This window comes from Molothrus aeneus, chromosome 30 (assembly GCF_037042795.1).
Source record: "Molothrus aeneus isolate 106 chromosome 30, BPBGC_Maene_1.0, whole genome shotgun sequence".
Taxonomy (NCBI): domain Eukaryota; kingdom Metazoa; phylum Chordata; class Aves; order Passeriformes; family Icteridae; genus Molothrus; species Molothrus aeneus.
In genome coordinates, this window is record NC_089675.1 from 3,033,317 (window position 1) to 3,049,351 (window position 16,035).

Genomic DNA, 16,035 nt, shown 5'->3' on the forward strand with positions numbered 1-16,035 from the left:
AACAAAGAGTTACAGACAGTCCTGGTGCCTCTTTCTGGGCAAAATAAGCCCAAAAAAGGACCCAGATTAACCCTTAAAAGCAACAGCCTGTTGCATATTCATACATCTCATCTATGATGCATAAATTCCATTCAAACACAGGATTCTGTCTGGGCAGTGTCAGCTTCTTCCTCTGAATCCTGACGGCATCATCCTGCCCGAACGAGGCAGGAAGAAGTTCATTTCTTTCTGATAATGGAGCAATAAATTCTCTTTCTCTGAAAGATTCAGGTGTCCTGTGGCTGCTATCTCTCTGCAAGTCCTTTCTTTAGGAAAAAAGTATCTTACATAGCATAGGTTCTATTTTAACATTTTGTTATAACCTAAAACTATATTTAACACACTACTTAAGAGAATTAATACAGCATCACTTTCTAACACAACACATACAATATTCATTTGAATATTTGCAAAAAGCCAATCATAAAATACACATTTTTTACAGCATCTTATGTTTTGCTAAGGCCTATAACACAGCACATTCATCACACTGTTATTTCCATAATGATACACAGACGTTATATTCATTACACACAGGTGCAAATCAGAGCATACTTAAACTGATAGATTATATTACACCAACAGGCACTGAAAGGAGTGATAATTGATTCTATTTCTAAATAGTTATAATCACTAACAATAAGCATAGGCTAATACCTAAATGCAAAAGCCAATATTATCTGGTCATTTTTCACAGGGTTGTGAAAAATGTGTATTTTATGATTGGCTTTTTGCAAATATTCAAATGAATATTGTATGTGTTGTGTTAGAAAGTGATGCTGTATTAATTCTCTTAAGTACTGTGTTAAATATAGTTTTAGGTTATAACAAAATGTTAAAATAGAAACTCTGCTATGTGGGATACTTTTCTCCTAAAGAAAGGACTCGCACTGAGATAGCAGCCATAGGACACCTGAATCTTTCAGAGAAAGAGAATTTATTGCTCCATTATCAGAAAGAAATGAACTTCTTCCTGCCTTGTTCGGGCAGGATGACGCCGTCAGGACTCAGAGGAAGAAGCTGACACTGCCCAGACACAATCCTGTGTTTGAATGGAATTTATGCATCATGGATGAGCTGTATGAATATGCAGCACGGTATTGCTTTTAAGGGTTAATCCTCTGTTAACATGGGGCCTTTTGGGGGCTCATGTTGCCCAGAAAAGGTACCAGGACATCTGTAACTCTTTGTTTTTATTGTCTCAAATTGTCCAAATCCAAATTGTTCAAATTATTATGACTCTAATTGTCTTACTATTTTTATAACAATTTAATAACTATTAAACTTTTAAAATTTTAAAAACAAGTGATGGGCGCTTTTCACAGGGTTCTTTACACAAAATGTCTAAAGACTCTTCCCCTCCAAGGGGCTGTGGCTGCCCTGGTGGCCCTGTCCCTGCCCCTGTCCCCTGTCCCTGTCCCTGTCCTTTTCCCTGTCCCTGTCCCTTGTCCCTGCCCCTGTCCCCTGTCCCTTGTCCCTGTCCCCTGTCCCTGTCCTTTTCCCTGTCCCTGTCCTTTTCCCTGTCCCTGTCCCTTGTCCCTGTCCCTGTCCCCTGTCCCCTGTCCCTTGTCCCTGCCCCGGAACGTTTCTGCCCCGGAACGTTTCTCTCCGGTTGCGGTTCCCGCCCGGCGCGGGGAGCGGTGCCAAGATGGCGGCGCCCATCAGCCGCAGCGGCCGCGAGCCCGGCGCGGCTCCCTACGGGAACTTTCCGAATTATTCCCGGTTCCACCCGCCCGAGGGCCGCATCAGCCTCCTGCCCCAAGGGCTCCTGCGCAGCCTCTTCCCCGCGGCCACCCGCCCGCTCCTGGGGCTCGATGTGGGCTGCAACTCCGGGGTGAGGGGGCCACACGCAGGCGGGTTTGGGGCACCTCGGGGGGACGAGGTGCGGGCGACACCCCAGTTTGGGGTGTTGGGGACACTTGGACAGACTGGGAAGTCCTGGCGTGAGGTCCTGGGGGGCGGTGGTACAGACTGGTGTAGGGTACTGGGGCATACTGGGAGGCACTGGTGGGGGCACTGGGGACACTGGGGCAGACTGGCAGTCCCCTGGTACTGGGGGCACTGGGACGGCACTGCTAGGGGGCACGAATTGGCACTGGGACACACTGGGGGGCACTGCTAGGGGGCACGAATTGGCACTGGGACACACTGCTGGGGGACACGAATTGGCACTGGGACAGACTGGGGGGCACTGGGGGACAATCCAGTTGCTGTGTCAACCCTAAACCTGCACCAGAGCCCTTAACCTGAACTTCCCCTCCTCTTAAACTCCCCTTTAACTGGGAACTTTCATTTTCTTCTGCTTTAAAATCTCTCTCAGCTGCAGCCTGTGGGGTCCTGGGCACTCCCAGTGTAACCATGGAGAAGGCTGGGGATGAGGCACTGGTCTGGGGTGGGGCAGACTGGGAACACTGGTGGGGAACGAGGGAGGGCAATGGGACAAACTGGGAGCGCAGGGAAAGGCAGGGGCTGGGAGAGGTGGAGGAGCCCAGGGAGGCAGATGGGAATGGTGGGGGGGCACTGGTGGGGGGTGCTGGGAGCACTGGGAGAGATGGGGAGCACTGATGGGGAGTACTGGGAACACTGGGAGGGATGGGGGGCACTGGTGGGGAGTGCTGGGAGCACTGGGAGAGGTGGGGGGCACTGGTGGGGAGTGCTGGGAGCACTGGGAGAGATGGGGGGCACTGGTGGGGAGTGCTGGGAGCACTGGGAGGGATGGGGAGCACTGGGGCCGGCAGTGCCCAGCGTGTGGGAGAACTGGGAACACTGGGACAGTCACCTCCATGGGATGCTGGGAGGAGTGGGGCAGACTGGGAAGAAACGTTGTCCTGGGTCTGTAATTCCCTCTGGGAATGGGGATTCCTCCCCTACCCAGCCCTTTCCATGAGGAATTTTCCCTAAAATGGAACCTAAACCTCCCCTGGATCTGCTTCCTCTCATTCTGCTCCTGGGAACAGATCCCACCCCTCCTGCAGCACCTCCTGTCTGGGTTGGAGAGTGAGGAGGTCCCACATGAGAGCCCAGCTCCCTCAGGGGTTTCCAGCTCTGGCTGCTGCTCCAGCCCTTTCCCAGCTCCATTCCCAGCTCCACACACATTCCAGTCCTGCCCTGGATCCAGGTGTGGCCTCACCTGGCCCAGCCAAGGTGAATTATTGATCCCACCCTGCTGGGACAGTGCTGCTGCTCCTGGGGGTTGGAATTCCCCTGAGGCATTACCAAAGGGACAATTCCAGGTCCCATTCCGGGTGAGCTGGTGGAGCAGGTCAGTGAGAAGCACCTGTCACCACCAGAGGACATTCCCAGCCTGTCCTGTGCCTGCAGCTCCAGGAGCTCCATGGGATCTCCTTTAATTAAGGATTAATTCACTTTCCACCAGTGTGCACTGTGGAAAGAGATTCCAGGCTGGGGGACCTGGACATTCCAGGGGCTTGGATCCACCTGCTGTTGTGGAAGGTGTCCCATGGCAGGGCTGGAGGGGGTGAGCTGGGTTCCTCCAGCCCAGAGCATTCCAGGATTCCCTGGTTTCTGGAGCAGGCCCTCTGTGCTGTGTGGCCCTCAGCACAGGTGGGGTCCCCTGTAATAATAACTGTAATAAGTTACACAGACTCCATGCATTCACAGAAGGTTAAAGATCCATTTCTTTATATATTCATTTATTTCTATTTTCATTTCTTTATAGTTTCATTTATTTCTTTATTAAGAAACCCATTGCTTTTTTATACCCTACTTCACTACAGGTGGACCTAACTGGTCCTCTAATTAAAACACCATCACCATTGGTTAATTAAGAAACCACCCTTTGGTAAACAAATCTCCACAACATATTGCACATGTTCACACCACCAGGTACAGCGAGTGAAGATAAGAATTGTTTCTTATTCTGTTCTCTGAGCTTCTCACAGCCTTTCCCATGCCTGGGAAGGTTGTGCCTCTCTCTGTGGCCACAGAGCTGCTGCCCCACGGGGGATCCACTCCAGGTGCTCAGGGCTCCCAGGACAGATCTTGGTCAGATTTTCCTTTGGACACCCACGAGAGGCAGCTCTGGGGAGCTCCCTGAATCCCTGTTTTCCTCCTGCAGGAGCTCAGCGTGGCTCTGTACCAGCACCTGCTGGGCCTCCAGGACAGCAGTTCCAGCCCAGAGCCACCAGGAGCCGACAAGGAGCTGAAGCTGCTGTGCTGTGACATCGACCCCGAGCTGATCCGGAGGGCCCAGCAGAGCAGCCCCTTCCCTGCCTCCATCTCCTTTGCCAGCCTGGACATCATGGACTCGGGGGCCAGGGAGCCCTTCCTGAGCTCCTTCCTGCAGCGCTTCGGCCGCTCCTCCTTCGACATCGGCTTCTGCATGTCCGTGACCATGTGGATCCACCTGAACCACGGCGACAGGGGCCTGCTGGAGTTCCTGGCCCTGCTGGCCTCGCTCTGCACCTTCCTGCTGGTGGAGCCCCAGCCCTGGAGGTGCTACCGGGCGGCCGCGCGCCGGCTGCGCAGGCTGGGCCGGGACGACTTCGAGCATTTCCGATCGCTGCGGATCAACGGGGACATGGCCGAGAGCATCACCCGCATCCTGACCCAGGAGTGCGCCATGGAGCTCGTCTGCTCCTTCGGGAGCACCTCCTGGGACAGGAGCCTGCTGCTCTTCAGATCCACCACTGCCCGTCCCCGGGGCTCTGACTGAGGAGCGGCCTCACGCAGCCCTGGCTTCACGGGCACGAGGCAGAGCTGGCAATTCCTGAATCCCTGCTGGGACCAGGCCTTGGCTTCCCGTGCGAGTCCAGGGCATGGAATGGCTGGGACTGATTTGTTGGGACAGTTAATGAGGAAAGCACCCTTTGATAAACTAATCTCCACAACACATTCCACATGGAGCAGCCTGGGAGAGTGGAAGTGTCCCTGGGGATGGGATTGGATAGGATGGGATGGATTTTAAGGTCCCTTCCCACCCAAACCATTCCACATGTTCACGACACCAGGTGCAGCAAGTGGAGATAAGAATTGTTTCTCATTCTTTTCTCTGATCTTCTCACAGCCTTCCCCAGAACCATGCCTGGGAAGGTTGTGCCTCTCTCTGTGGCCACAGAGCTGCTGCCACAGGGGGGATCCACTCCAGGTGCTCAGGGAGCACCAATTTTGTGGGGTGGGAGGTTGTTCAAGGAAGTGCTCTTGGAATCCAAGTTCCTACATGTGCTTTCCACGTGTATCAAGAATATCCCCTGGAATTCCAGTCCCTCAGAGGCCTGCCCTGGATCCAGGTGTGGCCTCACCTGGCCCAGCAAAGGTGAATTATTGATCCCACCTGAAACCCACCCTGCCAGGACAGACTGCTGTTCCTGGAATACCAGGGAACATCCCCTAGGGAATGTGGAATGTCCTGATTGGAACAGCCTCACAAGGATCCTCCAGTCTAGCTCCTGGCCCTGCACAAGACATCCCAAAAAATCCCACTAATCCCAAAATCCTGATGCCCAAGTTGTCCAGACATTCCTAGACCTCCAGAATCATGGAATATCCAGAGCTAAAAGGGACCTGTGAGGATCACAGAGTCATGGAACATCCAGAGTTCCAAGGAACCCACCTGGATCATCAAGTCCAAGTCCTGGCCCCGCACAGGACATCCCAAAATCCCAGCCAGTGCCTGAGAGTGTTGTCCAAGCTCTCCCTGACCTCCAGAATTATGGAATAATCAGAGTTGAAAGGGACCCACAAGGATCCCTTGTGAGTACCCTGAATTGGAAGGGACCAGCTCCAGCTCTTGGCCCAGGACACCCCAAAAATCCCACTGATCCCACAATCCCAGCTGGGGCTGTCACCATTCCCTGGGGAGCTGTTCCCCTCTGGATGAGGAACCTTTTCCCAAAGTGCACCCAAAACTCCCCCAGGGCTGGGCTGAGGCACCTGCAGGACAATTCCCTCCCTGGCCCCAGCAGCCCAGGCTGAGCTCTCCCAGGCAGGGGTTCATCCCTAACGGTGAGTGATCTTGGGAATGAAATCCTTGGAATAAAAATCACTGAATTTTATCCCAAATTCCGTGTTGGGGTTTTTAATCCCCTTTTTATTGCCATCCCTTTCAGCACCTGAGGGGTGCCAGGGACCTGAGCTGGTAATTCTATTGTACTTCCACCTTGCCTTGCTGCAGTGGGAGCGAGGGAAGGCCAGGGGTGTCCCGAGCCTTGTTCCAGGTGAGCTCCATTCCAGAGGGAAGGAGGTGGCACCTCCAGGAGGTGGTGCTCGAGTGTCACTGCTGCTGCCCAGGTGAGCAGGGGAACACCCGGATGGATTTGTCCTTGTCCTTCCTGGGAATTCCTTGTTCCCTTCTGTGGAGAGAGTGAGGGAAGGGAAGGGAAGGGAAGGGAAGGGAAGGGAAGGGAAGGGAAGGGAAGGGAAGGGAAAGGAAAGGAAGGGAAGGGAAACCTTGGAGCCCCTTCTGGTGCATAAAGGGGCTCCAGGAGAGCTGGAGAGGGACTGGGAAGAAGGGATGGAGGGACAGGACCCAGGGAATGGCTTCCCACTGCAGGAGGGCAGGGATGGATGGGATATTGGGCAGGAGTTCCCCCCTGTGAGGGTGGTCAGGGCTGGAATGGATTTCCCAGAGCAGCTGGGGCTGACCCTGGATCTGGAAGTGTCCCAGGCCAGGCTGGACAGGGCTTGGAGCAGCCTGGGAGAGTGGAAGGTGTCCCTGCCCATGGGATGGGATGGGATGGATTTTAAGGTCCCTTCCCACCCAAACCATTCCATGATCCCGGGGGTTTTGGGATGCTGAGCAGGATTGCAGGAAAACTTTGAGGTCCTTCCCATAAATGCAGCTTCCCAGGGATCCTGCAGCTCCTCCAGCACGTGAATCCCTTTGGGAACTGAGCAGCTCCCTGGCATTCCAGGAGCTCTGGGGCAGCTCTGCTGACTCTGGGCTGTCACTCCTAGCCTGTTTTCCTCCCTTTGCTCCTGCTCAGCTGCTCTTTCCCAGCTGGGGGCACTGGAGGATCATGCATCCCACACCCTTCCCCCCCTGGAATGTTTCCCTTCCCTTGTGTCAATATTTGGTGCTGTTTTCTTTCACCTTTGAAACGTTTCTGAACTAAGGCCAGCTCTGTCCCTGCTCCCAGATAAAGGGGGAAGAATTTCTGCCTTTCTTTTTCCTTTCGGGATTTTCGTGCTTCCCTGTGAAAAATTCTAGGAAGAGTTGCTAGGAAGGTGCCTCCCAAATTGTTGTCCCTGCACCTGGCTGGAAGGATCTTCTCCTTCCCAGAGACCCTGGTTCATGTTCCTTATTTCCTTATTTACTGGGAATCCCCCCAGGATGTGCCTGGGGAATCCTCCTGGGCTGCTCTTTGAGTGTGGGTTGGAGTCGATAATTCCTATTTAATTTTTGTGGAGTCCATAATTCCTATTTCATTTTTATGGAGTTGATAGTTCCTATTTTATTTCTGTGGAGTTTATACTTCCTCTTTTTCCGGCTTTTCCATGCTGTCCATGCGTGGTGTGTCTGTAACTGCACAGTGGTTCCTTATCTCTCATTCCTGGACTTTGGAATTGCTGATAAGGCTCAGGAGTGGCCCAGCTCCAGAATTGCCTCTGCTTGGCTTTGGCACAGCCAAATCCTTTGAGTTTGCCACAAATACAGCTCAGAATAATCAAAACGAGTCCCTGTGCTCAGCCTGGAGAAAAGGAGGCTTAGGAGGGACCCTCTCCCTCTCCTCAATTCCCTGACAGAGCCCTGGGGGAGCCAGGGGGGATTTGGGATCTGCTACCAGGGAACAAGGGAAAAACGGCCTCGAGTTGCACCAGGGGAAGTTTGGGATGGATATTGAGAGAATTCCTTCCTGGAAAGGGTTGTAAAGCACTGGAAGGGGCTGCTCAGGGCAGTGGGGAGTCCCCATCCCTGGGAATGTCCAAGAAAAGTGTGGATGTGGCACCTGGGGACATGGTCAGGGATGAGCAGGGTGGTGCTGTGTTGATGGTTGGACTCGGTCATCTGAGGGCTTTTCCAGCTGAGCAATTCCAGGGTTCTGTGATCCCAGGAGACTGCAGAGCTCAGCATGGAGTCAGTCCTTCAGCAAAGAGGAGGAAAGATCACTTTGATTTTCCTTTCAGCTCCTGCTGTCCAGGAAGGTGTTGGCACTGGAGAGGTGGGAACAGCTCTGGGATGCAGCCATGGCAGAGCCTGTAGGAGATCCCAGGGATCCCAGCTGCAGTAAGGATCTGGAGAATTCTGTGTTTAACACTCTGCATTTCCCATATCTCTAACATGTGTTCCCAGTTTTCCTGAGGGTGGGACAGAGGGAAGCTCCAGCTGGGGTTAAACCCACATCTGCTCCTTGGCCAGCAGCAAAGCTCTGTGCTGGTTCCTCCTGGAGAAGGAGAGGGGAGATGGAGGTCCTGGACTCGGGGAAGGCTTTGGCTGGGAAGGGACTCCAAATATCCCCATCCCACCCCTGCCATGGCAGGGACACCCCCCCCTGTCCCAGGCTGCTCCCAGCCCCATCCAGCCTGGCCTGGACACTTCCATGGATCCAGGGGCAGCCCCAGCTGCTCTGGGCAACCTGACTCGGTTTCCTTGGGCCTCCAGGATCCAGGACACCTGGAGCAGGGCAGGAGAGGGATGTCCCTGACCCCAGGATGGGCCTGCCAGCGCTGGCTGCTGCTGCTGAGGGAGCAGGAGCTTCCCTGGGAGTGCAGAGCTCCCCTGGAGCATCTGGCTGTGCCTTGGGAAGCTCCTGAGCTCCGAGCTTTGGGATTGTTCCTGAGCTTTGGGATTGTTCTTGAGCTTTGGGATTGTTCCTGAGCTTTGGGATTGTTCCCAAGCTTTGGGATTGTTCCCAAGCTTTGGGATTGTTCCTGAGCTTTGGGATTGTTCCCAAGCTTTGGGATTGTTCCTGAGCTCCGAGCTTTGGGATTGTTTCTGAGCTTTGGGATTGTTCCTGAGCTTTGGGATTGTTCCTGAGCTTTGGGATTGTTCCCAAGCTTTGGGATTGTTCCTGAGCTCCGAGCTTTGGGATTGTTCCTGAGCTTTGGGATTGTTCCCAAGCTTTGGGATTGTTCCTGAGCTCCGAGTTTTGGGATTGTTCCTGAGCTTTGGGATTGTTCCTGAGCTTTGGGATTGTTCCCAAGCTCTGGGATTGTTCCTGAGCTTTGGGATTGTTCCTGAGCTCTGAGTTTTGGGATTGTTCCTGAGCTCTGGGATTGTTCCTGAGCTCTGAGCTCTGGGATTGTTCCCAAGCTTTGGGATTGTTCCTGAGCTCTGAGCTTTGGGATTGTTCCTGAGCTCTGGGATTGTTCCTGAGCTCTGGGATTGTTCCTGAGCTCTGAGCTTTGGGATTGTTCCTGAGCTCTGAGCTCTGGGATTGTTCCTGAGCTTTGGGATTGTTCCTGAGCTCTGAGCTTTGGGATTGTTCCTGAGCTCTGGGATTGCTCCTGAGCTCTGAGCTTTGGGATTGTTCCTGAGCTCTGAGCTTTGGGATTGTTCCTGAGCTCTGGGATTGTTCCTGAGCTCTGGGATTGTTCCTGAGCTCTGAGCTCTGGGATTGTTCCTGAGCTCTGAGCTTTGGGATTGTTCCTGAGCTCTGGGATTGTTCCTGAGCTCTGAGCTCTGGGATTGTTCCCAAGCTTTGGGATTGTTCCTGAGCTCTGAGCTTTGGGATTGTTCCTGAGCTCTGGGATTGTTCCTGAGCTCTGGGATTGTTCCTGAGCTCTGAGCTCTGGGATTGTTCCCAAGCTTTGGGATTGTTCCTGAGCTCTGAGCTTTGGGATTGTTCCTGAGCTCTGGGATTGTTCCTGAGCTCTGAGCTTTGGGATTGCTCCTGAGCTCTGGGATTGTTCCTGAGCTCTGAGCTTTGGGATTGTTCCCAGCCTCCAGCCCAGTTTGCCTCTGTTTTTCCGTCCCCAGAATGGGTTTGATGCCCTGATGGGGAATCTTGCCTGTGTGATTGCACAGCGCTTTTGGGATGGAGAACTGAGCCTGGGCTCAGAGCTGTGCCCTGTTCCCAATAACCCCTGCAGGGATTAATTAGTGCCCTGCCAAGTGCTGGGACTCATGAAGGCTCCCCCTGCTGTGAGGAGGGCACTCTCCCCTTCCTTGCATGGAAGAATCGAGGCAGGGGAGCTGAAGCATCAAAATTCAGATGTTGGAGCTCCCACTTTCCAGGTGGTTCTGCAGGTGCTTCCAGCCCTTGGGGGAAGTGCAATCGGGTTGGAGTTGATGAGATCCCTTTTTTAATTTTTGTTGGATTTCTCTTTCCCGTCACTCTTGTGGCACTCAATGTCACTTCCTCCAAGGGACACTTTGCTGTCTCCCAGATTCTCGTGCTGAGTGAGCACAAAGGACACATTCCCAGGGAAAGATGGAGTGTGGAACTCTGGGCCCAGGCAGGAACAGGAGAGTGGCCAGAGGAAACAACCTGAGAGCACCAAATATCCTGGAGCTGCTCCCTTTTCCTGACACAGCTGGAGAGGGAGTCCCCAGCCCTGGAGGGATTTCACAGCTGTGTGGATGTGGCACTTGGGGACGTGGCCAGGGGTGGCCTTGGCTGTGCTGGGGCGTGGTTGGGCTCCATGGTCTCAGAGGGCTTTTCCAAGCCAAGCCATTCCATGATTCTGTGTCATTGTGCCATTTCCACGGCTGCTTTTCCTGAGCCCTTGGAGCAGAAGGAATTCTTCAGACTCCTCGGCTCAGCTGGGATTCCTTCCCATTGCCCCAGCCCTGGCCCTGGAAGGGACGAGCTCCCCCAGCAGCCCCTTTCCTGAGCTCATCCAGGTTTTCATTCTCTACTTCCCCAATTTACCATATTTAGAAGTTTCTGTGAGCTCCCCCTTCCTAGAATTGGGTTGGACTTCAGCAAATGGAGTTGCATTTCCTCAAAGGGACTCTCCAAACCAGAGCTGGAACATATCCAAAAAGGCTTTCTCAGAGTTTGTTCAGCTGTGTTTGGCTTTGGTGCTGAGGGATGGACAACTCCCACCCCTGGCAATTCCTGGCTGGGAAAATGGAGGATAATTCTGTCAATGTTAAATCATGGCTGCCCCATCCTGGGAGGTGTTCAAGGCCCAGCTGGACAGGGCTTGGAGCACCTTGGGATAGTGGGAGGTGCCCCTGGGGACATTAAAGCCCACCCTGGGACTGGGTGGTTTTAATGCCCCTTCCCACCCAGGCCATCCCACGATTTCTCACTGGGGACATGGCAAAAAATGGATGAATTCAATTTCCAGTTTAATCCAAGCAGCCCAGGAGTGCAGGGACCCACCTCAGGAGCTGGGAGTTGGCAGCAGCTTCCTGGGCCCAGGAACTTGTCCCTGCAGGTCCCAGGGCAGAGGTTTGGACTCCCTTGGCTCAGCTCAGGGCAGGTTCCTTCTTGCTCCTCCTGTCACTTTGGAATTACAGCAGAAAAGGGAGAGGTGGCAACCTGTGGGTATCTGGGAATCTGATTGTGGGGAGCTGGGAAAAGAGCAGTCCCAACCCAAACACACTCTGGGAGTTTGGCTTTTCCCTCCCAGTGTCGCCAGTTGTGGGGCAAAGGTTGGACTGGGGGGGTGAACTGGGAGGGGAGCAGAGCCCTGGTGGGAAAACCAACCACAAATCCAAGGGTGAGGCTGGGGTCACTCTGGGCGTTTGTCCAGAGCAGCTGTGGCTGCCCCATGGGGCTGGAAGCAGCCTGGGGTAGTGGGAGGTGTCCCTGCCCATGGCAGGGGTGGGATGGGATGGATTTTAAGGTCCCTTCCCACCCAAACCATTCCAGGATTCCCTGATGTGCTGCAGGCAGGTCCTGCTCCGTTGGATTACACACAGGGAGAGTTTGGCTGTTCCCTTCCTCAGGCTGTCAGTGCTGGAAATGGAAGTGCCTTGGCCATGGACCCTCAGGTTTAAATTCCAGGTGGGAAGGGTTCCTTGGGGTCCCCAAGGCTTTATCCCCACTGGGCCTGGTGGAGAAGCTGGCCCAATGTGGAAGCTCCTCATTGAGCTCCTTCATCCCTCTCTGGGATTTTCTATCAACACCTCAGGTTTCCCATTTTATTCACTTATGGAACAAACTGAGGCAGGTTTGTTTTCCCCTTGGCACAGAAGTCCCTTGGATCATTATGGACATAATCTTTGCCATCATTCCTTAAGTCAGGCTCAAGTTCCTTGGAATGAGTTAATTTGGAGCATCCTGGTTCTTCTGGAGCTGGGACCACTGGAAGGGGCTGGAGTCGTGATGCAGGGTGGGGATCAGCTTCCAGGGAGTATAAAATGCTCTCAGACCTTATCTCTTCTGACCTGACAATCCCAGTTCAATCAAGATCATAAAATGCTTCTTATCAGGCCCCTGGAATTTCGTCCTGATGTTTAACAAAGCTGCTCCGTCCTTGGATCCTCCCCAAGCCAGTTTTATTGGGAGTGAGAAAGCTCTGAGGCCAGAGCTGCCTAAACTCGTGTGGGGACCCTGCTGTGGAACAGGGGAGCTCAGGAGGGATCTGCTCCACGTCTCCATGGCAGGACACACACGGGATCATTGATCAAACCCCCATCATGTGTGGGTCAGGGATCAGACCCAGCCCTGTGAGGTGGCACCAGCATCCCAGAATAACCCATTCTGCTGGATTGTTGGGTTGGAACTGCTGGGAAGGACGGGGGAGCTGATGCTGAGGGGGTCTCTCTGTGTCACTTGGCATCTCTGCTCTGCCCCAGGGCCAGTCCCAGCCTCTGGAAGCTGCTGAGGTGCAGCTTTGTTCCCGCAGGAATCCGGGAGCAGTCGTGCTGGAACAGGCCCTGCTGCCAGGCTGACGCATCAAAGCAGCTCCTGGGATCCTCCATGGATCAAACAGAGGGAACAGGGAGGGAACAGGGAGGCTCCCAAACCTGCCAGCCCTGCGATGGCTCAGCTCTGGCTCTGCATCTCCATTAACTCTGGGAACATCCCTGCTGGACACCCCTGCTCCAGGCACTCCCAGCTGGGATTCAAAGGCTGGAGCCCCTCTGGAGCCAGGCTGGGAGAGCTGGGGGTGCTCACCTCACTCCAGGGAGAGCTTGGAGCCCCTTCCAGGGCCCAAAGGGGCTCCAGTAGAACTGGAGAGGGACTGGGGACAAGGGATGGAGGGACAGGACAAGGGGGAATTCCTCCCTGTGAGGGTGGTGAGGCCCTGGGATGGATTTCCCAGAGCAGCTGTGGCTGCCCCTGGATCCCTGGCAGAGCGCAGGGCCAGGCTGGACAGGGCTTGGAGCAGCCTGGGACAGTGGGAGGTGTCTCTTGATGGGCTTTAATGTCCCATCCCACCCAAACCATTCCATGGATCTGTGTGAGATGGAGCTGGGAAAAGCCCCTGGATCCTTGCTGGCATTTTGGGCAGAGTTCCCGTTCCCTGTGTGAGGAAAACAGGCAGGAGGGTGAAGGTTTTATGGGAAAAACTCTAATTCAGCCAGTCTTGGTGTCCCTCAGAGCCGATGACACAGCCTGAGCCAGGAATGATGGAATTGTTCAGGAAAAGCCCTCAGAGATCAAGTCCAACCTAGTGCCAGCAAGGTCACCCCTGCCCGTGCCACATCCACACATTTCTGGGACACTTTCTGGGATGGGGACTCTGCCCCTGCCCTGGGGCAGCCTTTTAGGGCTGGACAACCCTTCTATGAAGGATTTTCCCCAAATCTCTAATAAATGTGTGCAAATAAGGAATATCTCCTCCAAAGGCCCTGGGAGCTGCTCTGGCTCCGTGTCCACCTGGAGAAGATCCATCCAGGAACATCCTCTGCAGGTGTCCCCAGGGGTGGCCAGTGCATGGACACAGGGGAATGTGGAAGTTGTGAGGGCTCCTCTGGAATGTGTGGTGGCTTCTCTGCAAGGCTTGGGGATCTCCTGGGAATGATCTGAGGCAGTGACTGCTGTTTTGTCTGGCTGGACATTGCCAGCCTGACCAGTGCCAGCTCCTGAGGGATAACGGGGGCAGATCCCAAAGGATTTCCTGAAGCAGGAAAGGGACCTGCAGCCCATTCCTCAGGTGGGGCTTTACCTCCACCCCTGCCCCATTGCTGACACAGGTGGGGCTCGGTCCTTTCCTCAGAATTCCCACAGGATGAACCCCTGAGAGCTGCCTTTGGCTTGCCCCAATCCCATTGTGGCTCCCAGCTGTTGACAGCCTTGTCCTTGGACCCAGCAACCATGGGGACCTGGAAAGGCCCCATTTCCACTCAGCCTCATCCCACCTGGTTTGGCTTCTCCCAGGACAGCTTGTTCAGTGCTCAGGGCAGGTGGGAAAGGTGTCCAGGTTTCCATGGAAAAGCCAGGAGAGACCACAGGAGTGTGCAGGGAAGGTCTGAGTGGAAAAGGTGGTTAGGGAGAGGGAACAGGGATCCCGTGGGATTTGTGAGCCTGGGAGTTGCTTGGGAGAGCAGCGAGGGAGGAAAGGAGGGTGACTGGATGAGAATTGAGAATCAAATTAGACATTCCTGGAGTATCTCCTGAGCTTGGAACATGGATGAGGTTTGGGAATCAGGTATTCCTGCAGTGCCTCCTGGGCCTTGTGTTCACGAGCTCCATTCTCCTGAAGATTGAGGCTGGACGTGGGAATCTCACCTGAGCTTGGCCAGCCTGGATGAGGCTTGGGAATGGACCCAGGAGTTCTTGGGGTTCCTTCTGGCTGTGCCCTCCTGAGCTCCTTCTCCTGAGGGTCCTGCTGTGGGTGCTGGGGCTGGGATCTCACCTGGCTTGGATGATTCTCAGGGGTCTCTGTGGTCAGGATGATCCCAAGATATATCAGTCTCTTTTTCCCAGCCCGGCAACCAAAGAAGGAGTCAGGATTCTTCTGCTCTGCTTTTTTCAGGGTTGTTTATTTTCTCTTATCTATTTCATTCTTTCTCTGACCTGCTGAGGTGCATCCAGCAGCTCAGTCAGAGGCACTCTGTCCATCCTCAGGGCGGTGTTGTCTTTTTATACTAAAAACTGCATGCACTTTATTTACAGTTATTTTCCAATACCTATCACCTGTGTTAGACAGTCTGTCTCTACCCTAAACCAATCCAAAAGTGCCAGCATCACCCAGAAAATGGAGGCTGGGAAGAAGGAGAAAGAAGGACAAGGCACACCCAAATTCCTCCATCTCGGCTTCTGAACCCCATTCTAAAAACCCCAAAATTCTACTTTTCACCCAGTGACAAACTAACTATCATTCTACTTAAACTCTCGTGGCTTGTAAATCCTCATCTAAGGTTGGTCATTTTTTTCATGGGTCAAAATCAAAGCCTTGGAGCCCCTTCCAGGGCCTGAAGGGGTTCCAGGAGAGCTGGAGAGGGACTGGGGACAATGACCTGGAGTGCCAGGACAAGGGGGAATTCCTCCCTGGGAGGGTGGGGAGGCCCTGGGATGGATTTCCCAGAGCAGCTGTGGCTGCCCCTGGATCCCTGGCAGAGCCTGGGACAGTGGAAGGTGTCCCCCTGCTATGGCAGGGGTGGCACTGGATGAGTTTTCATGTCCCTTCCCACCCAAGACAGGGGTCCTGGGCTCTGTGCCAGGGTTTCTGAGCCCCCTGGCAGGGCTGGAGCCCTCCAGGGCAGCCAGAGGGATGTCCTGGGTTCTGCCAGGTAACCCCAGTGCAGACCTGACCTGGGGGATCCCAAGGGAGCTTGGGGAAGGCTGGGCTGGCTCCAGGTTTCCCAGGAGGCTCTGCCATGTCCCAGGCAGGGCGCTGTGCCTGGGGGGGAGGCAGAGCTGCTCCCTGTTCTGTCCTGCTGGGCGTTTCTGGCGGCTGCTGTCACCAGCACATTCCCCGTGCCCCGTGCCAGCCCGGCAGGTCCCGGCCGGTCCCTCCTGGGGATGTGGCTCCGTTTTTCCAGGCCCAGCTCCAGCTGCTTTGTGGGAAGTGCTGACTCGGGCGTTGTGCAAAGCTGACTCACACAGGGCAGGCTCAGCCAGGAAAGGCTTTGTAAGGAGTTGGAGGATCTGGGCTTCATGGTGGAGCTGGGCTGGTTCCTCTTCGGGCTCCAAAGGAAGAGTTGTAAGGATTTTTGAGGATTTAGAGAGTTGGAAGGTGAAGGAATATTTT

General features: G+C 54.2%; 1 protein-coding gene across 1 annotated transcript; it reads left to right on the forward strand.

Annotated features, from left to right (window-relative positions):
• The first annotated feature begins 1,687 nt into the window (after positions 1–1,687).
• Positions 1,688–6,060, forward strand: BCDIN3D (BCDIN3 domain containing RNA methyltransferase). The gene is made up of 2 exons (XM_066567659.1): positions 1,688–1,873; positions 4,118–6,060. The coding sequence occupies exons 1-2, from the start codon at positions 1,688–1,690 to the stop codon at positions 4,712–4,714; spliced, it is 783 nt and encodes a 260-aa protein (XP_066423756.1). The 3' UTR covers positions 4,715–6,060.
• The last annotated feature ends 9,975 nt before the right edge of the window (positions 6,061–16,035 follow it).